General features: G+C 41.0%; 2 protein-coding genes across 2 annotated transcripts in view; one reads left to right on the plus strand and one right to left on the minus strand.

The window, feature by feature from the left end:
* The window catches only part of ctnnal1 (catenin (cadherin-associated protein), alpha-like 1), a 52233-nt gene extending 50697 nt beyond the window's left edge, over window positions 1-1536 (minus strand). Inside the window, exon 1 of the mRNA XM_083925694.1 lies at window positions 1277-1536. Within this exon, the coding sequence (XP_083781820.1) occupies window positions 1277-1372 (96 nt within the window). The 5' untranslated portion in view covers window positions 1373-1536. The remainder of the gene's footprint in view (window positions 1-1276) is intronic.
* Window positions 1537-8445: 6909 nt separating this feature from the next.
* The window catches only part of elp2 (elongator acetyltransferase complex subunit 2), a gene marked incomplete at its 5' end in the record, with an annotated part of 28185 nt that continues 9829 nt past the window's right edge, over window positions 8446-26801 (plus strand). Inside the window, 14 exons of the mRNA XM_083926114.1 lie at window positions 8446-8577; window positions 8720-8798; window positions 9850-9920; window positions 9996-10140; window positions 11487-11564; window positions 11903-11967; window positions 12102-12168; window positions 16109-16255; window positions 16883-16978; window positions 17987-18087; window positions 23212-23343; window positions 23875-24024; window positions 25673-25864; window positions 26129-26198. Of these exons, the coding sequence (XP_083782240.1) occupies window positions 8446-8577; window positions 8720-8798; window positions 9850-9920; window positions 9996-10140; window positions 11487-11564; window positions 11903-11967; window positions 12102-12168; window positions 16109-16255; window positions 16883-16978; window positions 17987-18087; window positions 23212-23343; window positions 23875-24024; window positions 25673-25864; window positions 26129-26198 (1525 nt within the window). The remainder of the gene's footprint in view (window positions 8578-8719; window positions 8799-9849; window positions 9921-9995; window positions 10141-11486; window positions 11565-11902; window positions 11968-12101; window positions 12169-16108; window positions 16256-16882; window positions 16979-17986; window positions 18088-23211; window positions 23344-23874; window positions 24025-25672; window positions 25865-26128; window positions 26199-26801) is intronic.

Here is a 26801-nt window from a genome sequence, read left to right on the forward strand (position 1 = left end):
TATATCTTTCAGGGCAATAGGAGGGAGGTAGCAGGCTTTCAGTGCTCACAGGGGTAATGACTGTGTCAGGGACCTTTCATGACCGTGGTATTGCCCTGACTCTATTAACCTACCATTGAGGCGCCTCTCCTGCACTGTCATGGGAAACAACAGAGCATTTACAGTTCTCTCCGTCTTCAGCCTCCTGCTCAACAAGGGGATATTAGCATTTATAAGACTGCTGGTCACTCCCCTATTCAGTAGTTGCAATACAACTCCCAGGAAACAACCGCAGAAAACAGTCATGCTCATCTTTGAAAAGCAGAAGCTTTTCTGAATGAATCGTCTGCTATTGTTCTTAAAAATGTAAATTAACATATTAAAATGACATCACCGCTTGAGAAATCATCACAAAACAGCATTGCAGCCTACTTTGTTGCACTCTACAATAGAATGATGAATTAGCTTGTTGACTGCATGCTTTTAGAGCTGGGGCTACTGTTTAGAGTGTGCAAGAGGAGAGTTGCTGAAAGAGTGCAAAGGCTTTAAGTGGGTCTTTCTTCTTCTTCTGTTTATTGGAAAACAAAACACGTGCCTCAAAGTGGCCCAATTAGAGAAGTGGGAGTCACAGTGTAGTTCAGGACTGGCAAAGGGCAGCGAACAACTTCTGGGCAAACTTTTAATGCCCTCTTGAACAGTATTTCTTCAAGGCTTCCAGTTTCTGGTGACCTCCAGTGAAATAAGGGATTAACATCACAGGGATTCACTAGTTTTGTGAATGGCTGATCATTGATTTAATTGCTCCCATTTTTACTAACCTATTTACAGAAGGCTAGGCTACAGGGTGACCTGTTATATAATTGTATATCTACCAACTTCTGCCTAACAACAACAAAATCTGTGTCTTGAGTCTATTTTTATCGCAGTGGATGTCTCACATATTAAAAGTTTGTTAATGTTAAGACTTTGCTGCGTGCAACTTGCAGTCGCCTTAGCTGTAGGTTGTAATAAATGACAAAAAGCCAATTGATAACAGCAATTGACAAGTAGGTACAATGTAACAAGTAGGTACAGTGTAACAACTTAGTAAATGCAACCGCATGTGGGACAGCTTTTAACTGCACACAGCGCGAGAGCTGGACGTGCGGTCTCCGACTACATACAGGTAAACACAAGAATCAAAGTTAGCCTCAACACGGCTGTTGTTGTGAAGCCGAAGTAGCATACGTTTATAAGTAGCCTACGGTGTGCTCAGAAAGGACACCACGACTTGTTTTTACGTTTGTAGGGCACTCACCTGCGACACTAGAGGAATAAGCGTCTGCTCCACCGAGCGAGTTTTGATTTCCAGACCGGAATCAAAGTTACTGTTGCCGCACGGAGATGAAGCCATTCCCGCCGAGCTTCCCCTGCCAGTCAGGCACAATGCACGGTACTAGTTTACAAAGAGCCTTTCCCTTTCTGTTTCGCAGCTTCAAAGCCTGTGCAGCGGTCCCTGCTATCGCACACCAGGATTTCGGAATTGGTTACACAGTTACCGAGTGGCTCTCCGCGCACGCACGCTGATTTGAATCCACTCTGGTTTGGTGGTCGGGCTGCTGCGCCCGCTAATGTCCATGTAGTTCACTCAACAACAGCAGGGAGCGGACTGCAGCACACCACAGTGGGCAACCACACACACACACGCGCACCAGAGCACGCACACACCTTCAGGTTCTCACTGTTGGCTGCAGCTCAAGGCTTTTCAGAGTACATTTCATCATTTTGCTGATAATCACGACGATCACTTTTGATTTTTAATCCGCCTTTTCACTCGCATACAGCAGTTATGTAACGCAAGGCAAACACTATCATCTGTATGAAAGTATTTAAAAGTGAAACAGCAGTGCATCTGACTGTTTGGCCATAGCATGCAAAACAAGGAAGATTTTGTTTTAAAAATGTATCATCCAGTCATGCAAATTTCAGAGGATGTTATAGAGTATTGTATTTAAAAAATCATAATCCACCCATCCATCCGTCCAGATGTCAGAGGACTTTGCACCCAGTGTCCTCCAGAGAGAGGAGTGGTGCTTTCCTCTCAGCACAGCTCTGGTTTGATCCTTGAGACAAGGAATCCCACATTATCCTCTTGAGTCTGAGAATCCCTTATCATCCTTTCCAAATACACACCAGATATGTCAATCAAACCCGGCTGCACTGACTGCAATGCAGGGCCTATCTTAAAATGTTGTCGACTTGAATGTATCTGGAGAAAGCATTCATCCGTCTCATGATCTTTCAGGTGCTGAATCCAAAACAGAGAAGCGGGCCCTTAAGGTGTAATGACTAAAGTGGTTCCAAAGTGTTTATGCTTTCATACTTCAGCTGGTTTTTGTCTGAAATCAGTACTATTGCAAACTGTCAGATATGTAATTGGTTGTTTCGATATCTAAAACAAATTGGAACATGCAGATCTGGTTGGATTTTTTTTCTGCTCAGACTGAAAGAGAATTACCCATTTTGAATAGACGACAACTGCTGAAAATCTGTTTACAGAATCTTAGTGTGAACCCATCAATAAATGCCATCATTTCAATTAGAGTTTGTATTATTTTGCATACTGTTAATAAGCAGACGGATGTGATGCAAGATGTAAGGTACACAGGGGTATTTATCCCTTACTCCTCATAACAGTCAACACCCCTACTCATCTCCCAATTTCCCCAAACTAATTTAATGTGGATCTCTAGATAAAAAAGAGAGAAAATACAAATGGGATAAACCAAAACATCAGCAACACAACAGATAAACTCTTGTAAACAAGATTATTTTTTGCCTAAGATTATTTGTTCCTGAGATGAAAGGCAGGATGACATTTCATTTCAGCATTGCCTTGAAGGTTTTGGTGACTCATAGCGATGTTATTTCTAGGTGGGGATGTTTTTGTGCTGAGGTGAGATGATCAAGCATCCTCTGCTGAGTATGAGTTCTACCTATACAAGTGTTAACTATCACCAGTCAGTGTGTGTAATTTATCTGCATTAGAGGTTCTTTAAATCCTACAGTCACAATCCAAAATGAGGAGAAAAAGTTTTATCCTGGCAACTCATTGTTCCTCTGTATTTTGTGACCCAGTGACTTGTATCCATAATAGGACTCAAAATACTTTATTCCCGCTGGATCCGGGCCTGACCAAACTATTGCCAAATTCTTTGTATCCTCAAGTGGCTCCAGTAGCTATTTCTAACTTTACAAGTGCAGCCACTGGATGACAAGTGCTGAGAAACACTTCATATTACAAACAGACCAGATGGCTGAGAGCAGATATGGTTTATAAGCACCATGGCACTGTTAGTGAGGGCTTTTGCTGCCTGCTTTATCATCAACTATGGTGGCTGGCTAGCACTCTGTGTCAGCAGAAGAGACAATGGCTGTATGTGTGTGTTTGTGTGTGTGTGTGTGTGTGTGTGTGTGTGTGTGTGTGTGTGTGTGTGTGTGTGTGTAGGCTGTCTGCCGCTCTCAGTCCCAACCAGTATTTATTTAAAACCCCAGAGCTATGCTTTAGTTTAACCCTCCCTGTTTACATAGGTTTCACTCCACACACACAGACATGTACACACACACACACACACTGAATCATTATGAAGGCATGCAAGCAGTTAGGCTGTTATGAGCGCATAGCGCTGTGCTCCACTTTGATGAATGGCTCTACTACTAACTAGATAATATCTGTATGTTTTGTTAATCTGCTGTGAGGCTCTCTTCCAAGCGATAAGATGATAACAAGCGCCAGTCGGGCTGCTTGCATTGTGTTTTATCAACTTGTACTGGTTTTAAATGATTCTGCTTCCAGCAGATAAGTTCAAGAGGTATAATAAGATAAGAAATATGATACACTCCATATAATATCAGTGGAAATAGTTTAGCAATCACCTAGACAAATTGCCTTCAACCCACAAGCTCAGACAAACACAAAAATGTGAATATTCTCACTGAGTTTGTCAGTGCCGTACAGCATCTCATTTGAACTGGAATTTTAAATATTTGCTCCTCCAATCTCTTTTAGGCACATTGCATTTTGATAATTTGCCTGAAAACCCCATACAAGCAGAACGTCATTTTTGTGTATACTCATCAGCACAGTCCAAGAGTATTACTCATTAAATAAAAGATGCTTATGCATAGTGTAAATGTGTCTCTAACAGCTGCTACTGTCTCTCTCTCTCTCTCTCTCTCTCTCTCTCTCTCTCTCTCTCTCTCTCTCTCTCTCTCTCTCTCTCTCTCTCTCTCTCGTGCTTTAGAAGTGCTGACTTCTCTCCTCTCTCGATGGATCATTCCATCTGGCTGTACAGCTCCAGGGACAGGAACTGCTGAGCCTGAAGAGATAGTGATTTTGCACACTGCAAGATGTATAATGAGTGCACTCCGTCATATTCCCCTGTTGGATAAGTAGATTGAAATTTGGGATTCAAAGGGAGGATTGGGGTGGAATGTTCAAGGACCCCTCTGTATTTTAAAACGGAAGAAAGTGTCTGTCTCGAGTATACGTTGCATATGCATATACACTGTTCCTGATTAAGGCCCTCTTGATACATATTTTTATAAAAGATGATGTTTTGTGTTTGATAGCTTAACACTATGTTAAATTATCTAGTTATCACACCACAATTTACATAATTCACCACATTTGCCTCCACGGAACCCTGAGCCTGCAGGTCGGATGAACTAGTTTAAAACAAGTATAACCCAGAATACTTGCTCTCCGGGCTAGTGTAGCTTTGACAGAGACCTTCTGCTGAACTCACCCACTTACAATGATACAGTGACCCGAGAGGCCCCTGTGAAAAAGATAGAGGTCAAATTGAGGTGAGGTGGCCTGGTAGTTGGCTGCACACTGCTTTTACTGTCTGACCCTGAATAGTTTTACAGTCTAAAGCCTCAGGAGTTGTTTAAATGTTAGATGCGTTTAATCCTGGCTGGCTTACAGGTGTTTATGTTAATATGGACTCAGGAAGAAGTAACACTGCTTCCAGTGCAAGTAATACGCACGACAGAATAATAAAAATCAAACTCATGCCCGATGTCAGCTGGGATCGGCTCCAGAACCCCCCGCGACCCCGACAGGCATAAGCGGCTGAAGATGAATGAATGAATGAAAACATTTTAATATGTTCAAATACCTTCATGAAAGCAGTAGTGCTAATAAGGATCAGGTCATCTGTCTGTCATTTACCAAATAGGCTCCGCAGGGACAAATTTAATTGTACATGCACAAACAAGGCAGCAGCAAAGTGCTATAGCAGACAGCCACAAAAGCAATCTAGGCTTATTTCTGCATCTCCATTTCTGTTTTTACATAATCATGAACACCTTGCATATATTCATTACCATTCAGTTTCCAGCGAGCACTGAAGGCTGCCTAATTTGTTAGAGATGCTCTCTGAAAAACATCATATGTGAACACACACTCTCACTCCCAAACACTGAAATGTATCCATGCACATGCACACATTATATAGTAGGAGTATATCAAATCAATCTTGGTGTATTCTCATCACACTGGTGGATACAGAATTATATGAAAATGGGAAATGGGAGAATGTTGGATTTCCAAGGATAAGATTGTGATGATTGCTCTTCAAAAGCCAAGGTTTAGTTTCACAAGGAGGTTTTTTTTAAGTAAAGCTTGATGAGAAAATAGATGAGAAAAGATTTGAACATGACTTGACTCACCTTCAAGTGCATGAATCCCCCAGCCTGAGATTATACAGTATTCTCTATGTGAGTGTGTATGTGTCAGAAAATGTATTCTACAAAAGTTGAAGAGTTTATTATGAAGTTTATTTAAGTATATATATGTATACACACACACATATAGTATAGATCATTATTACTCTCCAGACGTCAGAGGTCCTTAGGCACGTTAAGTTATTGAGCACTTGGTCACAACATATGGCGCATGAATTAATAAGACATTTAAGGATATTATCAACACTGTAGCCTAAAACATTCAAATTTCTGCTTTCATAAATTCTTGATGGGTACAGCAGTGAGATGGAGATCATCTTGTATGCATTACTGGACAGGACAAAGGTTCTCACTTTTGGGGATAGAAAACTACTTGAGGTCACTAAATTAAATGGAAGATCAATGGAAATACATTATACTTATATCACACTTTCTGAACTAACATATGGAGTTTCCCTTCACTTATCACAAATATTCAGATTAACAGGATGTTTGTGACAAAAACAGGGCAAGACAACATTATAAAACAAACAGATTTACACCTGCTTTAGTCGCTCACACAAACACTGAAGCTACAGCCCAGTTACTAATGATAAATCCATACACTACTATGTCTCCACTTTAGATGTGCTATGATTTTGACCTCCCTGAAATATGCTAATTAGCAGGAACCTGGCTTCCAATCTGTTGAGCACTGTGTAATGAGGGCATCGCAGCTGATGTTTGCTGTATCCACAGGCTAAATCAAAGTGCTTTTCCTGGATGATCCTGTCATCACTGGCTAAGAGAGACAGTTCACTTGTAGCCTGGTGCAAAGACACATTCACAAAACATTGTAAATAAAGGCGTGTCCTTATATCCTTTTGGAAAATAGGACAGGATCTTTCGTAAATAAACCTCCTCTCTCTTGCAATGACCTATTATGTTGCTCAAACTAATCCTGCGTTGTGTAAGCAGGTCGAGAGATTTCACCACAAGAGGATAAAGAATGCATAGTCAAAGCCGTACAAAGATAATAGAGATGTTTTTTACAGGCGCAGCTGTTTGGCTACGTCCCAGCTATCACCTAGCTGCCACTCCTGAGATGAGAGCCATAGATGTCTCCTCCAAAGTGAGATCGTCTCACCCTGCCGTGTCTGTCCAAATCCTTTCGACTGAGTGAGGACAGGAGGGACAACAATAGAAGACAAACACAATCTATTTTCTCCTCAAGTGTTGGTGATAGTCACGCACATATACCCCCCATTCCTCTCCTCCACCCCTTCTCACTTCCTCATATTATGTGGCTCTATCCCTATTTGTCTTTGCTACATTGTCATTTATCATATCGTCTCAAGGGTTCACAGATGCCATCACATTTCCCTCCTGATCTTGTCAAGTAGGCGCCCGGAAACTCCTTGTGACAAAACTGTCGCCTCAACCTTTGTAATCCATAAGGCCCAAGGGCTTTTTTTTTTTAACAAGCAAGGCTGTCTGGCTGGCAGCTAGCTCAGCTGTGACCGGTCACCCTTAGTTACCACTTGGCACGGGGATAACACAGTCCGACAGTGTGTGTAAACTGTGGCTTCTTGATTGTTGATGGAGCAATTTCAAAAATGCAAATTGTCATGAGCCATCTTGTTTGTATGCACAGTATTGTATCTGGTTATCCTATGGCTTCGACCCAACCAGACCAAAAGTAGGAAATGCTTTAACTTTTCAACAAATAACTTTGATAACGTGTTCTTGAATTATGTCACTATTTGTATATTGTTCAACAGGCTAAATGGATGGGTTGTCTTGAATGCCATTTACTGAAGAAGAAGAATTACTTTAATTCTCCCGCAATTATTAATCATGTTACACACACAGGCCCGAAATACACACACGTACACAGACAGGACCTATACATGCAAATTAAGGAGAGATGTTAGAGTGAGGGGGCTGCCAGTGACCAACACCCCGAGCACCTAGGCAGTGCCCAGGAGATGAACTGGCACCTCTCCAGCCACCATGGAGCGTATGTCCACGCTCCATACATGGTCCACACAGGGACCTGAACTAGCGACCCTACAGTTCCCAGCCAAGTCACCTATGGACTGAGCTACTGTCACCTATGGACTGAGCTACTGCCGCCCCTGACTGATTTACTGATGGAGCAGAGTGGCTTAATGAATGTGGGGACCAACCCTCAGATAGAAATCCGATGTTCAAATCATTCATTATCCATCCAAATCCCTCCAAACGAGGCACTAAATCCCCACCAGCTCTATTTTGTTCTGACCTTTGGCTCCCTGTTGTAGGATACAAAAAAATCCATTCAAACCAGTAAATAATCACCTCATTATTAGGCTAACCTTTCTTACTCCAAGCACATTAAATGTCATTTTTTAATACTGTAATCTACTTTAGTTTATTCCACTGGGCATTACATGTGCAGTGTTGTCTAATTATGTTAATAAATAAGTTAAACGAGTAGCCACTCTGGATTTTGTGATTTATGTACGCCATCTAGTGGACAATGCTCAGCAATGCACTTTAGTGACTTAAAACCTATCGCCGACATTTACACCACTTTCAAAAGTAAGCTTACTATGAATATTAAAGCTGAATGCATATATTACCGCGTGTGGAAACCTTTCTAAAACAATTCACTTTTATGGTCGTGCTGTAGACTTTGGACCCGGAACTTTTGTTCGCACGGGTTGGTTTCGCTATTGCCACATTTACAGCGACGCCACCACTACAGCTTTCAAGATGGCGGCGCCCGTAATCGAAACATGTCATGTTGCTTGTTGTGCAAACAGGACTCCAAATGTTGTTTCTTGGGGTCGAGGGGGGCTCATTGCCTTTGGGACATGCACCTCCGTAGCTCTATACGATCCTCAGGTAACTTAGTATGTCGTAACTTCTTCTGTAAAGTAAGCTGTCGTTGTTGGTTCTCACAGCTAACGATAACAGAGTATCATGTAGTTGTAAATAAGCGTTTTGTTTGTTATTTTTGTAAACACAATGTTTGTTTTTATCTCAGGAGGAGAGGATTATCGCTGTGCTGAATGGACACAAAGGAAGAGTGAATGCAGTCCAGTGGATTCACAGAGAGGACTGTGGTGAGTGTGGTGACACTGATGGACCTGTCACACAGCTGGATGCCGTCTGTTTTATTAAGTGTCTCAACTGTGTGCGAGTAGAAGTTAGATGTTTATTTATTTGGATGTAGTCTCCTCGATCTAGTCTTCTTCGTTGTGGCTTTACAACAGTTTAGTGCAAAGCTCTTCCACGTAAGCAGAGTTTGAGAGTGTATATGAGTAAAACGGAGTGAGAGGGGTCATTATTGCACGATAAAAGCAAAAATAGTAAACATGCAAATACATTTATTTTATTTTTTTGCTTGCTCAAATTAAATTATGTTTTGCTCGCGTACAATTTCTCATCAAAATATAATTTATTTATAATTTATGTGCTCAAAATCTCACATAACACCTTCACAAATGTGGCACAAATATAACGCCATATGTATTAAATTAACCTAACCGCACAAAAACACTGCTTGCTGGGTAGGAGATGATAAGCAGCCATCTTATATAGACCTTTTCAAAGTAGTTAAGATGAAACATCTAAATGTGTCCAAGTTTGATTCCTGTTGTAGTGAATGTAAATTATATCAGCTGACAGTTAGTTAACAAGGACCAAGTATGTTTCCTAGCAATGGAATTACGTTGAAAAGGTCTATAGGAGGAGTTGCCCTGGTAGATTTGACTCTGGCATCTCCTCCTTCCAAATCAACTCCACAGAAATATGTTGTCAAGCGCAACACAAACTGGGCAGGGTCATCACAGTACTGAAAGTAAAAGTACTCATGCAGAATGGCCAATTTCAGAATATCGGATTATACTTATTGATGTATATATATATATATTCATGCAGTTAGTAAAGGTGGAGGTAATTTAGGTACCTTGTGAACTCCCCCCCCGGCTTTCCTCAAACTGCTGGAAGCACCCCATTGTCTAAAAACATCACTATATGCATCAAGATTTACCTTAACTGTAACTAAGTGGTATAGCCGAACCCATGAAAAACAGCCCCAATCTGAAGGTGCACAAAAGGTACTCTTACCCCTTAGTGTATCTTTAGTCAACCGTGTTGTTATTGTTGTGGCAGCTCCAGAGAGTCATCTTGTCTCAGGAGGCTCAGACAATCAGCTCATCATCTGGGAGGCTCAAAATGGGAAGGTAAACCACCTGTTTCATCAGATAATTTTTCTCTGTCGCATTCTATCTTCTAAAATGTGCTCTTCTGTTTCTCAGTTCATCCAATCAATGGAGTGTAAGGGCCACACTGGTCCAGTTTGCGCCGTGGATGTCATCTATGTGGAGGACTCAAACATCCTGGTGGCCTCCGCAGCGTCCGACTCCACAGTCAGACTTTGGCTCTGCAATGAAGCCAAAAAAGGTAAGCGACACAAAACAAACTGGAGAATACATTTTAGTAACAGTCTATGGAGTTGTTGTGGTAAAGCACTTCGTTGCCATAATAATGTTAAAACAAAAGAACAGTGTTTAGAAGTAGTAATTTGGGTGCAATTGTGACCCTGTTTAATATAAAGCAATATTGACTTTATACCCCTCTTCACAGGGAACATGTCTGTGAGGTGTGAACAGTTTAATCAAAGAGTGATTTTCCATCTCAGAAAGTTTCTTTTGAATAGTTTGAGGCATGTAGAGAACGAACTGTATCATGTTCCTTAAGATAAAAGTAAAGACAATAGAATAGTTTTGCCCAAGTAATCATTTCACCACCCCCTAGATTCATCCTGGATCCCCTTTGGGATTCTCAAAGCATGAATAATACTCATAATATTTTAATATTTAAATCTTTAAGCGTTCTATTGTTGTATAACTCTTAGAAAACTGAGGATATGTTTAATACATGTCTAATATCGGTCTTATACAATTATCCTGTATTTTTTTTTCTCATAACTAAAACTAGTAGTAGACGTAGCAGCATACGCCCATAAATACATTATGAATGCTATTCATTAACTTACAGTTAGACTATCTGCCCCCTATTGGCTGCTATAGACTATAGTCTTATCACACATTACTTAACATGTAGGCAATACGGTCTGTCAATGATTTTTAAAAAACAAGTGAAACTTTTTTGGACAGAAATGACTGTAATAACATACTGTGTAATCTCTGCTTGCAATGTTTTTATTTCCTTAATAATGTAAATTGACAGAAACACAGCAGCTGTATTAATTGTAATACTGCTTTAATTTCCTGACATAGTTAAATATCAGTGGTGATCCAAGTCGTCATCCGTATCCACTTTTCTTTTTCTTTTTTCTAAGCTGTCTCCCACAACAGCTTCCCTTTGTTCAAAGTTTCTGGCCCCCTGTCAGTGCGGATGAACATTGATGCTGCTTGACAGTCATGGGCATTAAGCGTGCGTGTGTGCGTGCGTGTGTGCATGCGTGCGTGTGTGTGTGTGTGTGTGTGTGTGTGTGCGGGGACATGACGTAACCTTGGGGTGTATTCTCAGATTAAAATACTATCCATGTTATGTTGGATTGTGAAAGCTTGAAAGACTCTTGGCCTCTACACATAATGGGAGGAAATGAAAAAAAATGTATCTCTTGACGAACACAGGCAAAAACAGTTAAAGGAAGCATGTTCATGTGTGACTGTTTCCACTGTAAAGCAAAAAAATTATATAGTTTAAAATAATATATGCTTTTGTTTAGTTGTCTAGCAGTATTACTTGTAAGTTTAATTCCATTTATGTGTGTCCCTCAGTTGAGTGCGTCCATACCTTATCATTTGGCAGCAGTTTCATGATGGATGTCTCTCTGGCACTGTTGCCAGGCAGCAGAGGTAAGCCTAAGCCTTTCCTACATAGACATCCTTCAAGTTGTGCCACAAACACTCACACAGACAGACATTTTTCCTCTCATGTCATCCATCTCAATTTGCACCACTGCTTTAGTGCCTGTAACTGCATGTCATATTCATAATGCAGCCTGCGTTTGAAGTGTCTCATGTCATTTTACCATTCTGTTCTACATGCCTTTCATCTGTTGGATGCTGTGTTTCATCCTTCCCTTCCACCTCGATCCTAGTTAGAAAACCCCGACCTCAACGTAAACGTATGCAACCTGGCGTGTGTGCGTTATTACACGACTGTGTGAAAACCTAACCTCCTTTTCTCACAGTTCCCATACTGGCCTGTGGGGGGGATAACTCTCAGGTCACTCTGTATGTGCAGTCTAACGGAGAGGTAAGCTCAGACCGATTATACTCAGTCAGCGGCAGCAAATTCATGTTTTCTGTGCAGGCACGTTAATTCTAATTAATAAAGTATGAGAGCAACGTTTGACCTTTTTCTTTTTTATTTAAATTGCTCTACAACAGCTCCAGAAAGCCATGTCACTGCAAGGACATGAAGACTGGGTTCGAGGAGTTGCCTGGGCATCCCTTGGTGAGCGGTACTGTATGCAGTAATGGTGTTACTGTTTTAGGAGTAGAACCGATTTTCAATTAACTATTACCGCTCATCTCATTTGACACAAAGTGAGCTATACATACAGTATAAAGGCAGGGTTTTCCGTTTAACAGCATATACAAATAGTTTGAGTGCTCTTTAGCCTTTTGCAAATCCCCAGCATCTTCTCAAGCTCAGTTAAGGTTTTTAGGAATACCAGGGCTGAGGTTTGCACCCAGGATCTTTTTTGATAGGTGGTGATAGAAGTAATAACTAAGTCACAAGAGATGGGTTTCGAGAAGCTAGCAAGATGTGTTTTGATTCTAAAAATACATGATAAGATTCTTAGATTTACTGTTTCAATATTTGCTTAATGACTAATTATGAGATCTGTTAACAGTACTTGTAATATTCAATTAGTTCATTATTCATTGAAAATCATGCCTCTTTGTTTAGCGTTGTCTCAGTATGTTTATTTTCTGCTCTTTTTTTTGCAAACAGTATAACGTTTAAGGTGTGGTAAGTTCCAATGAGGAATTAAGGGGTGTCCATAAATGAGTAAAAAAACTAACCAAAAACAAAAACATATTTCCATACTTTGCCAGCAAAAATATTTAGTATGTCCCAATATGTATTCTGTCAAATGCAGTATGCCATAAATACTAGAATGTGCTAATGCTTCTGTTTGCATTTCTGACCCGTGTGTCACATCGACAGACGCTGAGAGAACACAGGCAAATTTAGCGTTATGGACTTGACTAATATGTGAGCAAGAGGGTCAAAGTTCAAGGCGCAATGTTATGACGAAGTAGTTTATCCCTGTTGTAAGAATACTGCATACTTTTTAAGGGCAGCTTCTGTACGAAAAGTAAAAAGGGAAAGTATTTGATTTTGAACACAGCAATTGTTTAGGATGTCTTCCAATTTTCTGCATGCATATATTAACAATTGTTACATTTGGTAGACCTGCTGGTTTTTGATACAGTGATCCTCTGAAGGCTTAAACGCTTGTACGTGTGGTTTTCCATTTTCTTGTGTTATCTTAAGCAAGCCTGGAAACTGGATAATACTGGGCTTTAAAATAGTCAGATAACACGTGACTGACTGCTGAGAGGTGGGAGGAGATTTCTAATCAGAGCCTTTCAACAAATTTGATGACAAAGACAGAAGACATTTTTTTCTGTTTTTGGAAATATCCAGTAGACACAGCTATTTTGAGGCCAGCCTCACCAACTAGTGTGCTATTCACAGTATTGCGATAACACGCGGCAATGCATGGATCCAATCCAAGCTCTACTAATTGTGTAACCCTCTTCAAGTGCTCTTCATTACCGCTCTGTTCTGATTGTGTAAAAGCTATTTCATCTCCTTAACCAGCCTTCTCCACCAGTGTCTCCTTCCCACTCAGTCTATGACCTACTCCAAGCTGCCAAGCTACGAGCCTGCAAAGAGACAGAGCGAAGTTTGTTTATATGAAATATCCCCATAGGAATGACAGAACCCTCTCTCCACTGTGATAGTAGTTACATAAATCATTCTGTTCTTTTATGACTTGGCAGATGGCAAATTGCAGCGCTAGAGGTGCAGTTTATCATAGCTGTTAAATACTGGCATTCAGAGCATGATGCTATTTTCCGTTTTTGTGTTTCCATCTTTATCCTATTTTCTAAATCAATCATTTTACATACATTTAGAAGTAGAATAGCATGGGTACTAGTATAAAATCAGCTGACCATATCTTGTTGTAATAATAATTTTTCTCTTGCAAGACATATTTTATAAAAAAAAGAAAAGAAATCAAGAGTACATAAAGACTTTTATGTTTTTATTTTTATTTTTTACATACGGCGGATCAATCCTGCCTTTGTATCAAGGCTTTATTTTCCTCATCGCATTCAAGCAGGTAGCTAATGTGAAATGTGTTAGGATATAATATGAAGCACGTTCAGCATCACACGGTGCTAGTTGTTCTTCTGATCAGTGAAATGAAACATGCTGACTGTGGCTGTAGGGATGGGAATAGATACAATACACTAATGCTGATATCAATTTTGCTTATCAGTCAGATTATTTATCAATTCCCCTATTGATTCCTAATCTGTGTGTGGGGGGAAAAGTAGGTTTACACAGGTTTCTGCGCCAACCCAACCATTTTATTATGTGCATGGTGTTATTATACCACCACTTTTTGGACTATTTTTTCCTCTCCATTATCACTCCTTGTTGCAAGTTTCCAGCAGCGTAGACACATGAGTTTGATATAGTTGTTTTGAAATGTGCAATTATCAGAAAAACATGTAGGCATTGATTAATGGATTTGATAAGATATTCTTCCAATTTGCTAACAGTTCTCAACCGGTTCTCCATTCCAATTCTCATGTGGTTGTGAACAGTTAGGGACTAATATGATCATGTTAGCGCAGCGTTTCCTTCAGTCCACAAACTGAAATTAACTCACACTTCATCACTTGATCACAGTTTGCCGATCTGTAACCAAAACTCTGAGAGTGTCGTTTACATGTAACTTCAGAGCAGCTGTGTGTAAAATTAGTGCTTACCGGTGTCACAGGGTGGGAGCTCGTGCCGTATACAGATGTCTCCCTCTCTCTTGCGCGTCAGTGAGCAGTGACTTAAACCTGTTTACTGACAGTGATTCACTTGTGTTTGATATTTGCTAGCTCAGCAGGAAAGAATTACCTCTGAGTCTTGAGCTGCTGCTCCAAAACGCATCTGGTGAACGTGCCTGGTTATGATGCACAGTCGGACGACTTATCACAAGCAACACTATCAGATTCATATGAAATTTTACGCTTATTCAGCTACAACTGTGTATTTCACAATCACTTTAATTTAGCAATGGTATCCACACAAGTGTTGATAATGTTGCAGCCTTTGGAACAGCTGTCTGGAGCAAAAGTCTTCAACAAGGCCTGGACATGGGACTTTGCATAATGTTATTACTTTTATTGCTACAGACAGTCAGACATCTAATCTCGCACACATCAGGCTACAACATCATCTGATCTAAACTCAAGCCCCTCAGACACCACAGTTGGTGGGTATACCCTGGCCCAGATTAACAGGTGCTTTAAAATATAACGAATAAAGGGAAACTCCACACAGGATTCAAGATAAGGGGAAGTTTGAGTTTCTACTTTTATTTGTTGTCTCTTGGAAATGTATTTTGTCACAAGTATCAAAAACAATGTTCCATAAAACATGTGTTACAGGCTATAGAAAGAGATAATGAGTTTGAGGCAAGTAGAAGAACAATCAATGTCATTACATCATGATCAGCAAACAACAATGGCCTGCCCTCTACTTCTCCCAGCATTCAGGAGGCCGTAGGTTGTAGTAACAGAGGATTTTTTTTAAAATATGTTTGTTTATCTTGGCAGTGGCAAAACTGGGCCAGTGGCCATTGGACTAAACCTGAAACACATAATGATACAGACGGGAGCACTTGGAGATGGTGGCTTGTGTTTTGTTTACTTGGCCGGCACTTACTAGTGGCCATGTCACAGTCAGCCGTTCTAACAAATAACTGAGGACAACAGGAGCATATACCATAGGCATACTATAATGCTCAAGTCTTGCAGTGTTAATGAGATGAAAAATCATTTGTGATTCAGATCCACTCCATGTTCTTCTTTGGCCCATGCTACATCCTGCCACTGAGTTTGATGAAAACCGGACCAGTGGTTTTTCCATAATCCTGCTGGGAACAGACAAAATAACAAACAAAGAGACAAACAAACCAAGCTGAAAACATGACCTTGTTGGGGGAGGGAATAACACACCTTAAAGCATAGCATCACAGGAGAGTAAATGACACAAAGGCAATTTTGATAAATTCAGTGATGGGGTATTTTAAGAGTTGATAGAAAATTACATTTTACTCAGTGAGGTTTTCATGTTTTCTCTGTTATTCGTTTAGATGGAGATCTGTTATTAGCCAGCTGTTCCCAGGACTGCTTCATCAGAGTGTGGAGGCTGTGTGCCAAGTCTGGGACAGACGCCCGCATAGAGGACGATCACACCATCATCAAAATGAAGGAGGACGTTTTTGAAGTGATGGAGAGAGGTGAGTGGGCCAGGATAGCTTGGTTTATAAAAAGGTGCTAATTAACCAGATGATTCGACATGCTTTTTGATGGTATAATGGCACATGCTGGTTACCCACCTCCATAAAGAACCAAGTGTGTATGTGTTTGTGTGTGTTTGTGTGTTTACCTTTATATGTGTAACACATGCTTAATTCGGCTGTTAAGTCGTGACGTAACGCCCTTTCAAAATATGATTTCCGGGTCCAAGCAGGTCGAAGCCCTGTATTTCTTCCACAACGCAGTGCCGTGTTCCCCCTTGTTTGAACAGATCTGAGTTTTTAAAAAAGCAACGTAATTGTCATTTTACCTCTTTCTTATGGATGAAAAAGGAGTTTAACTGACAAAAGAGGTGATCGTAATTGTTCACGTTAGGCCGTTGTCGTCTGTTTTGTTTCAACGGAGCGTTTGGATCTGGAAGTCTTATTTTGAAAGGGCGTCACGTCAGACTTAACAGTCGGATTGATTTTTCGTGGAGCATTTAGAATTATATAGTTGACCACAAAAGTGTATATCTACTCTGTTAATCAGAAACCTTTCTCTTTCATAGTATAACACTGGCATCTTGATAACAGTCTTCATCTGGTCTCTCTGTGTTCCTGCTGCAGGTGTGTCGTCCGTGTTTGCTATGTCTCTTGAGACGGTCCTGGCAGGCCATGAGAACTGGGTCTATGGAGTCCACTGGCAGCCTCCGCTCTACAAAGGTACCATGATTTAAAAACCAGGGTCATTACTCACAAAAAGTTTCAGATAATTGGCGGCAGGTTCCTGCGAAAATCGAATTTTTGTCTAAAAGTAAATCAAACTCTCAGGATCCAACATAGTTAGGTAAATGGATTGCACTTGCAGGCTAAACTGAGAGACATTGTTTACCTGCCTTTGTCTTACAATGCTGTTGCTTACAAAAGGCAGCACGAGACGGTGACAATTTCAAAGAAAAAGAGTAAAATGCCAGTGTGAAAAGTTACTGGCTTAATTAGCTCTCAGGGGGAAAGGCTGATGGATGTGCTAAATCTTCTCTTTAAGCTCTGGTTGTCTTAAAAGCTTATTACATCAAGATCACTTCACACCCATTCCAGCTTTTGTGTACATCTCACATCGTTATATTTAAATACTTCCAAGAAAGCAAAGCTGCTCAATTATGAGGGTGAACGAAATTATTTTGCTCAATATTGAAATCACAGTTTTTTGTCTTAATTATTTTTCCATCTTTACAAACAAACAAGCATCATTCATTCATTCATCTTCAACCGCTTATTCCGGGGTTGGGGTCGCGGGGGGTGCTGGAGCCGATCCCAGCTGACATCGGGCGTGAGGCGGGGTACACCCTGGACAGGACGCCAGTCTATCGCAAGCATATGATCTAATAATCACAATATGATCCTTATAAAAATGAATCTGTTCATAAATCTCTCAAGTTAAATAAGATTATTATAAAAATGTGTTTGTTTTTTGTTTTTTACCTCAAACACAAATGGGCAGCGCTTGATTTGATGCAGCAGATCAGGCATCGTAAATATAAAGTGTCAGTATGCTACCAACTTATATAAATTGTGGAGACTAAAGCGTGATCATGATGATTGTGCACCCTCAAAAATAAATCATAGAAGACCACAAACCACTGGCCTAAATGACTGCTGCCTGTCCTGTTGTGTACACCGCTGCTGTTGTATTGTTTTTTTTTTTCAGTGTGTCTTGGTCTCCCCCTGCAGGTGGTGAGCTGCAACAGCCTCTCACTCTGCTCTCCGCCTCCATGGACAAAACCATGATCATCTGGGCTCCTGAGGAGGGATCTGGGGTTTGGGTGGAGCAGGTAAGTGTTGATTTAAGTACAAAGAGGATGTATGCAGATACACACATGGTATCAATCACTCTCTGCTGGGAAAGATAGGGTTTGCACACAGACACACACACACACACACACACACACACACACACACACACACACACACACACACACACACACACACATTCCGCAATCTATTTGTGTTAACTTCCCTTTCAGTAGCTCTTGACATGATCCAGGAGCTTGAGCCCTCCCCTAGTATTCTCTCTCCTCCTGTCAGTGCCCCCTACGTCGGTTTCCACTCTCCCTGACATTGAAGTGTCAGGAATAGAAGTGATAGACGGCGATGAAGAGGCACTGAGCTCAAGCGCACCACTGTGAGTTTAGACAAGCCTAGGTTGTCCTCCCCCATCTTTCTTTCTATCAGTCACTCACACCGAACCCCATTTTTATAGCAAATTCCCCAACTCATCCGACAGTGGACAGAGAAGCTTCTGGAAAACACGGCATAGCCTCTGCTGGTACCACTTTTCTCCTTATGATTTTTTTTTTTCACTCCATGATCCATCTTTCTCTTCACTCCCCACTCCCTGTCCTCCACCTCCTCCTTTTCTCCACCACTTGCCTCCCTTTCTCTCCTCCCTGTCGCGTCTCCCTCTCTCAAATTATCTCTCTACCACTTTCCCTTGCGCTCACCTCCACCTTGTCTCTCTGAGCTCCAAACAGCTGCTGTTGTGCCAGAACGGGGCTAAATTTAACAAGTGTGGATGGGCGAAGAAAATGCAGTTTTCTTCTTAGCTTCTTTTTTTTCTCTCAGATGGTTCAGGAGATTCTCAGAACCACGTTCTCTTGGGCACACACACACACACACACACACACACACACACACACACACACACACACACACACACACACACACACGTACCACTGCTTAGAAATCACCACGCCACGGCAGGCACCTTAAATATGATCACGCTGAGGTGATGAGAAAGTTTCCACACTTGATCAGTTACATTTTTGCGCCTTTGATCTCTTCATTCACATCCACAGCACCGGGCAACAAAGACCACAGAAAGGAGCAACCATGAAAGTCTCGATTCTCCTCTCCGACAAAAGAACTATGATTAAGGCCTGAAGCCCTGCGCTGATTCTTGTCACAAAGTCTTCTCAGTAATGTTAGACAAAGGTGGTCGGTGGAAATGAAAAGCAGCAGTGGGCATTTGAAATCGCCTCTGGTGTGGCCAATCTCACCTCCACAGCTCAAGCCTTTCTTCTTGATGCCAAAAATAAAATAAAATAAACCCACTACCTGAAATAACCCTTTTTTCTTGAATGTGGAAATGCGTTTCTCTTCTCTTTTCTGCTCCTTCTGACCTGTTTTATTATTTTATTCAAACAAGACAGCCGAACCCTTTGAACTGACAGGTCCCCTACCTACAAAGGAAGCTTAACCTCTGAATCTCTCTCTCTCTCTCTCTCTCTCTCTCTCTCTCTCTCTCTCTCTCTCTCTCTCTCTCTCTCTCTCTCTCTCTCTCTCTCTCTCTCTCTCTCTCTCTCTCTCTCTCTCTCTCTCTCTCTCTCTCTCTCTCTCTCTCTCTCTCTCTCTTAAACTGTATTTACATTTTGCTCCTATCTTTACACGTTAGACAGAATCAAAAGCCTTTGGTCCTATGGAATGTTTTCCGTAACCTGAATAGGCCTCACAAAGAGACGTTTCCATGGGACGTTGAAGTTTTTGGCAGAGCAGATTCTGCAGCGCTAACTGACCAGCCATGTGTGTCTTAATTAACTGATTTTTACAAAGAAGTGCTCCACTCCTTCACGCTGATTAGAGTAATTGGTGAGATTTAATGGAGAGCAGGGTCAGCAGTGGGGTGGCCAGGGCCCACCGCGGCGTAAAGCACATCTTACTAACGAGACACACTGGTAATTAACATCTCAGACTGACCGCAGTGGGCCACTACAGCGCCTGGAGGGATTGTCAGTTTGTGTGTGTGTTTGTGTGTTAGAGAGAGATCCTATTTTCAGACCTCGGCTTGTGAACTCTCTTCAAGTTACACTTCTGGCTGCATGGCAGATCGAGAAGCCAGTGAAAACCAAAATGAGTTACTACTTTTGAATGTTGTGTTTGAGTGGCTATCTTTTAATACTGTCTGTTAAAGAGTAAACACCAGGCTGAAAAAGTATCTTGCTGCCGACTCTGATTGAAAGTTTGGTTGAAAGTCTGGTAGAAAGCGATTAGTCTGGTTATGCCAGGCTAATGCAATCACCAGATTAATAGATAATGACACCTAGTTGTAGTCCTTACTTTATGTTGTACTCAATGTCAAGATAAATTGAAGTGTCTCAGTGTGTTGCTCAGTATTTCAGCCTGAAAAGGTGATTTGAAAACCATTACTTTACACTGTATGAGGTTTTCCAGCTTGGCTAAGCTCAATTAGCACCCATCACCCTCTTTCTCTCCTTCAAAGAACGATATATGCCTTCCCTTCTTTTCTGTCCTTGTTCTATTCCTCCCCCATACCCCCGCTGGCCAGCGATAAGGCACGCCGTGCATCCATATTGTTCCCCCACTCGTAAACAAGACAGATGACGGCTTTTTGCCTCTGTGAGTTTTTGCATGATTTACGGCAGGCTCTTGTGTGCAGAATTTTAAAATCAATCTGCTTAATGTTGCATCTCGTTCCCTCTCAATCTCACCATCTATGTTTCTACCTGACTGTCTCTCTTTTCTCTCCGTCTCTCTCTATCTCTCTTGCTCTGGATGGCTGGAGGATCACGCCATTCAAAGTGAAGACGTGCCTTTATTGCTGCCATTAGTTCCGCTGTGTTTCAGCCTGCAGACAGGCGTTGTTTTGAAGGTCATTGATGACCAACACAAGCTCCCTAAGAAGGCCGGATGATTGAGGACACCACTTAACTGCCACATGCAGCAGACTTAGTGAAGATATGTTTGTGTGCCCCCGCTGGTGTGTTTGAGTTTAGCCTTCCAACGTTTGTGTTTAACATGTAATTAATGCATGTATGGGTTTCTCCTGCAGTCTGCCTCGGGTCACTGCTGCAGCTCAACATCCACTCTCTCACTCTCTCTCTTTCTCTCTCTTTCTCTTTCTCTCTCTCTCACTCTCACTCTCACGCTCTCTCTTTCTTTCTCTTTCTCTTTCGCTTTCTCTTTCTCTTTCTCTCTCTCTCTTTCTCTCTCTCTCTCTCTCTATCTCTATCTCTCTCTATCTCTCTCTATCTCTCTCTTTCTCTCTCTCTCTCTCTCTCTCTCTCACTCCCTCTCTCTCTCTCTCTCTCTCTCTCTCTATCTCTATCTCTCTCTTTGCCTACCTGCTTCCAGAAAAGATATGAGGCTAAGCTGTACATCTTTCCAGATTTGATTCACTCAAGTGTGAATTTAGCTCTTCTCCTATTTCCTCACAGCCGATGTCCATATCATTTAGGCACAAGCTAATTAAAGATGGGGGAGATATAATATAGTCGTATTTGGATACAGGCCTTAGTGCTGCTAAGGGAGCAGTGTAGCACTCTCTTGGGTTGGTTGGTTCCGCTGCTATCGATTTGAATAGATCTCCCCTCTGAGCCCTGTTTACCTCCAAGGCCTCAGGGCTCGATAAAGCTTTTAATTGTTTGAATTCCTCAGTGAGAAGTTGTTCCGGTCAACAGAATACTCTTAAAGTCCTTGAGTAAATAGTTTCTCTTTGGCTGGTTACATATTGAAGAATAAACATACAAGAGTGAGTAGATAGGAATAACATTTTCTGACATTACTTTAATTGGTAGCTGTGAATAGAAATGTCTGTGTATACGGTAGTCTTTCTTTCTAGCATTGTCCTTTTATTTTAAGGATGAAGCACATTTTATCTCGTACAAGCCAGTTGCAGGCCAAAATATTGACAGCTCATAGTGAGAAAAGCTCCCCGTTGCTTAAACAAGAATTCCTATGGATTAATTTCTACCATGTTTCAAGTTATTTCTGGCTAGTGCTATAATCCTGCATTGAATCCTACCGGTTATGCAAGCAACAGGATGAGATATTAATATTGTCTTGTTTTCTCTTTTTTGGTATGTAATTTCTGTTCTCAATAGATATTTATGTCAATGAAAGGATGAATGAATACAGATTGTAATGTACTTTTTGCATTTTATAGAACTACTTAGATGCTTTTTATTTGGCATTATGGCTGAATATTCATTTTTTAAGCTGTAATCCTCTGTTTTGCCTTCAACTCTTCCCCTTACTTTAAGTGCAGTCATTTATTTATTTCTTCTGTCTTTTTTGTTCCCTGCTTTACAAAAAAATCTAAACTTTTAAGGAAATTAATGTGAGTTTGAATGACCTCAGACAGAGTTTAAACAAGCAGATTTCCATTCATCAGTGTAATTGGTAGCTGTACTTAAAACAAATTGGGCTTTCTCAACCAGGTAGGGATTTCAATTGTCTAGACACACAAAAGCAAGTTTTGTGAGATTGGACAGATGGCCAGAATCTTAAGAGTTTTTTTTTCTAGCATTTTTCTGGGATGTGAGGAGTGATTATGGGTGTTTTTTTTTAAACTGGATTGTTTTTTTTATTTTCAGTGGAAGCTCAAACCCCATGGACCCTTCACTGTCTCTATGATATGCCCTGTGAGCGTGACACAGAGGTCACAAGCCATTTTTCATGATTATTTGTTTGGTGTGATCTGCTGCACTGCAATTGCTTTCATTTTGTATTAAACAAATGTATCTTGTTAGAGAAAACACAACACAGTTCATTCAACTCTAATAGCTCCCATTTTGCATAATTTCTCATTTGACTTGTCAGCTTACTTTTCTTTTTTTTCTGCTTCTATCGACAATTATAGGAGCTGTTAGTTAATAAGTCTTGGAGAGAGAAAGAACAGATTTGAGAACTTTTTTTTGCCAATCCCTCCTCTACTTTGCTATAAATCTGAGCTTGTAGGTCTACACAAAAGCCAGTTGATTGATAGCACAACTAGGCTATATACTGCATGTCTGAATGTCTTATAGGATGAAAGGAAATTACAGAAATAACCTAATTTACTCGGTTGCTTTTTCTCCATATTGAAGCACCTCTTTGTTCGCAGCAAGTTAGTGACTCTGACCCGGAAACTAAATGTTATTCATGTTGTTCTTTCCCACCAGGTGCGTGTAGGGGAGGTTGGTGGCAACACTCTGGGTTTCTACGGCTGCCAGATGAGTCCGGATGGTTCCATGATCGTGGCTCATGCTTTTCATGGGGCACTACACCTCTGGTGCAAAGACCAAGACAAAGACGTAAGCCTGAGTTAGGTTTAAATGTCCAAATCAATATAATGACAGTATTTTTGTTTGTTCAGTTACAGTACACATTTTTTTTTTTGCACAAGAACTGGAATTGTAAATGTGTTAATGTTAGTGCAATGCTAAACAGCTACGCTGTGTGAGAGACAGTGATTAGTGTAATTACTCACACCAGGTCTCCTGTCTGCCACTTAATTTGACTGGCTTCCCATGTGTCTTTTTTGGGTGTCCCTGAGAGAGTGGGGGTCTAAAGTCACGACGTAAGTTCAGCGATAACTGAATTTCAATTACGCTGGCTCACGAGTTGAATTTAAAGTTCAGCACAAACCTGAAGGTGTTTATAAGTAATTCAGATGTTTCAAAGCAGATCTATCATCAGACAGCAACACCTAAATTATAATCACTCATTCTCATGTAGTTGCCAATCACACTAGTAATGGAAGCAATATGTATGTAGAGGGGAATTTAAATAGGAAATCAGAATCTGAAGGTTGTAAGCCATTCATTTTAATACTGTCTGACCAGGGACAATGGAGGCCTGGGGTTGTGATATCAGGTCACTTTAATGCAGTCCAGGACCTGTGCTGGGATCCTGAGGGTGAGTTCATCCTCAGCGTGGGCTCAGACCAGACCGCCAGACTCTTCACTCCTTGGAGAAAACAAGACACCAAACAGGTAAAAAAGGGGGAAAAAAGCACCTTTAACATGTTGATGTAGAAGGAAAATGGAAGTTTTCATGAACATTTCTAAATAAATTAAATTAAATAAACAGATGGTAACTATACCAATTACCCATCACATTGATACAGATACCCTATAATTATAATATTATATTATAATATGATTATTAGAAAAAGAACATCACAAGACAAAAGTACTTCAAACCAATGCACAACTACAAAATATCCCCATATCCACACACTATCCATTTCAGCAGGGGTAGGCAAGCAAATAAAAATGCGTCTTAAGACACATTTTAAAGGAGTCAAGAGATTCCGCTGTTATATTTAGAGGGAGACTATTTCAGAGTTTTGGTGCAGCCACTGAGAAGACTCTCCAAGAAGTTTACGACAAGATCGTTGGGATGGCTAACAGCCCTTGATCTGTAGATCTCAGGGGCCTAGCTGCAGAGTTCTGTGATATAACTTGGGGCAGGAGCATGCAGGGGTTTAAACACAAATGGAAAATTTTTGCAGCAAGTTAAATTATGAGAGCATGGATGATTTATTCTAAATCTAAAGATAAAGTTAACCTGGTATAAACAAACCGTCATTATATTATTCACTCCTATCTCCTATTACTTCTTTCAGGAGTTATAGGAATACACTGTTGCTATTATAATGCACACATTTGAGCGATTTAAATAGAACACTGCTATCGTTGACTTTCTTGTTAATTCTTAAAGATTGTAGTGTAGATGAAGAGCTATCACACTGCATTCTTTATTCATGAGATAAAAAATAAAAGGCAGGTATCACACACCTGGATTTAGGCTTCTCTATTTCTTTTGTCTCCTGTGAGCAATAGTTACTTAGTATGCTTCTCTCCTTTTAACACCGGCCAGTTGTATTAACCTTTGAGGGATATAGTCTGCACCTAATATGTATTCTTCTTGCTGCAGTTTGCGAAGATATATTTAGGCTCTGTGCCTGATTGAATTTTAGTAGGTTGTGACTTAATAATAAAGATCCCCAAAAGCAAATTCAGTCAAAAGCAACAGGACTTGGTTATTTGTCTAGGAAGACATTGTTTAGCGATCATTTCTAGAGAGACCATCGCTAAACAGAGGAGGTCCGAGACACCACTTATCTCCAATTTACAATGCGGCCCTTTCATCCCTTCCCATGAGATTCAACAATCTAACCTCAAAGAACAACTGTTCACAAATGGCCTCCTGTTACTTCAACGACTGCCGTTCTGACCCAGTAGAGCACTAACAAAGTCGAAACCAACTTACCACCAACAACTGTCACTCTAACAACGGTCGTTGGCACTTGGAGCACAAAGGATTCCAGTAACATCATCGGCCTTGTGAGAGGCAAAACATGATGAAGTTTTCAAGATGCCATGTTGGAGTATCGCCACCTCATGATGGTGCCAAAGGAAATCCAGTCCTTCCATCTTCTCTTCTGAGAACACTTTGCATCTGAGAAAGTTTCATTTGAACTGGAGAATCAATGTTGTATTGGTTCCGTTACAAACGCCTGGATGTAGGGCCAAGAAACCCAGTTCTGCAACACCAGAGATCTATTGAAACATTGGCAACCACGTGCTGCCGGTCGGGTGCATCTCTAACATCTTCCTTGTCTTTTTGACCCTAAAGGCAACCTGGCATGAAATCTCACGGCCACAGATACATGGATACGACATGCAGTGCCTGGCAATGGTTGGAAGGTTTCAGTTTGTGTCCGGAGCTGATGAGAAGGTCCTGCGAGTGTTTCAAGCCCCTCGTAACTTTGTGGAGAACTTTGCTAACATCTCTGGGACCTCAAGAGAGAAGCTGTTGACATCTAGTGTGAGTGCCGAATGAAATTACTACCTATAATTAGATTTTCAAGTTATTTTTATTCCATGCATAGAAGTAGTTAAGTGATTGATTCCATGACGTTTAGAGCCACTTGTTTGCCCTCTGTCCAAAGATCAAGTCTCACTAAAGCTTTCTTTGTAGTGCCTCTTTCACTTTGTTTTCTAACTGTAAAATGGAGTGGACTGGCCATTCCTACATAGTTATTGATTTTTGTGTGTGTCTCTGTCCATTTATTTATCTGCTTGTTGCCAGGACACTGCCAACCTTCCAGAAGGAGCGAGCACACCTGCCTTGGGTCTGTCCAACAAGGCTGTATTTCAAGGTAAAATACTTGCTCAACTTCACATTTGAGTGTTACAGGGTTGGGGCCAAGATTTATCAGATGATCAATTTTCATGAGCTCCCTACAGTACTTTGAGATAGCTTTGCTTTATTGAATGCTTTGCTTTATTATGATCATTTTCAGGTTCCTACATGCATTTTGGATTTCTACTGAAACGTGATTACATGCAATAATGTTTCAAAAACAAATCATCTTTCTCATACTGACCGTCTGCTGTGAAGCGACAGTGCTAACCACCACCCCACCGTGTCGCCTCACAGCAAGAGGGATCCTGGCTCAAATTCCGGCTGGGGCCCTTCTGTGTAGAGTTTACATGTTTTCCCCGTGTCTGCGTGGGTTCTCTCCAGGTTTCTCCCACAATCCAATCGTGTTAGGTTTATTGATGACTCTCTATCTCTGTTTGTCTGTGTGTCCTGCCCGGGCATGAAGGTGTACGCCTCATGACAAGCGGTTGAAGATGGATTGAATACTGACTGTCTGAATATACCTGTGTATTATCTGTCTGAAAAGCTCCCATTTGAGCGCCTGTCTTTTTAAGCCTCCTCTTTATATTTATACAGCATCTCAACGTACTTTATATTA

Source organism: Echiichthys vipera (assembly GCF_963691815.1).
Source record: "Echiichthys vipera genome assembly, chromosome: 13".
Taxonomy (NCBI): domain Eukaryota; kingdom Metazoa; phylum Chordata; class Actinopteri; order Perciformes; family Trachinidae; genus Echiichthys; species Echiichthys vipera.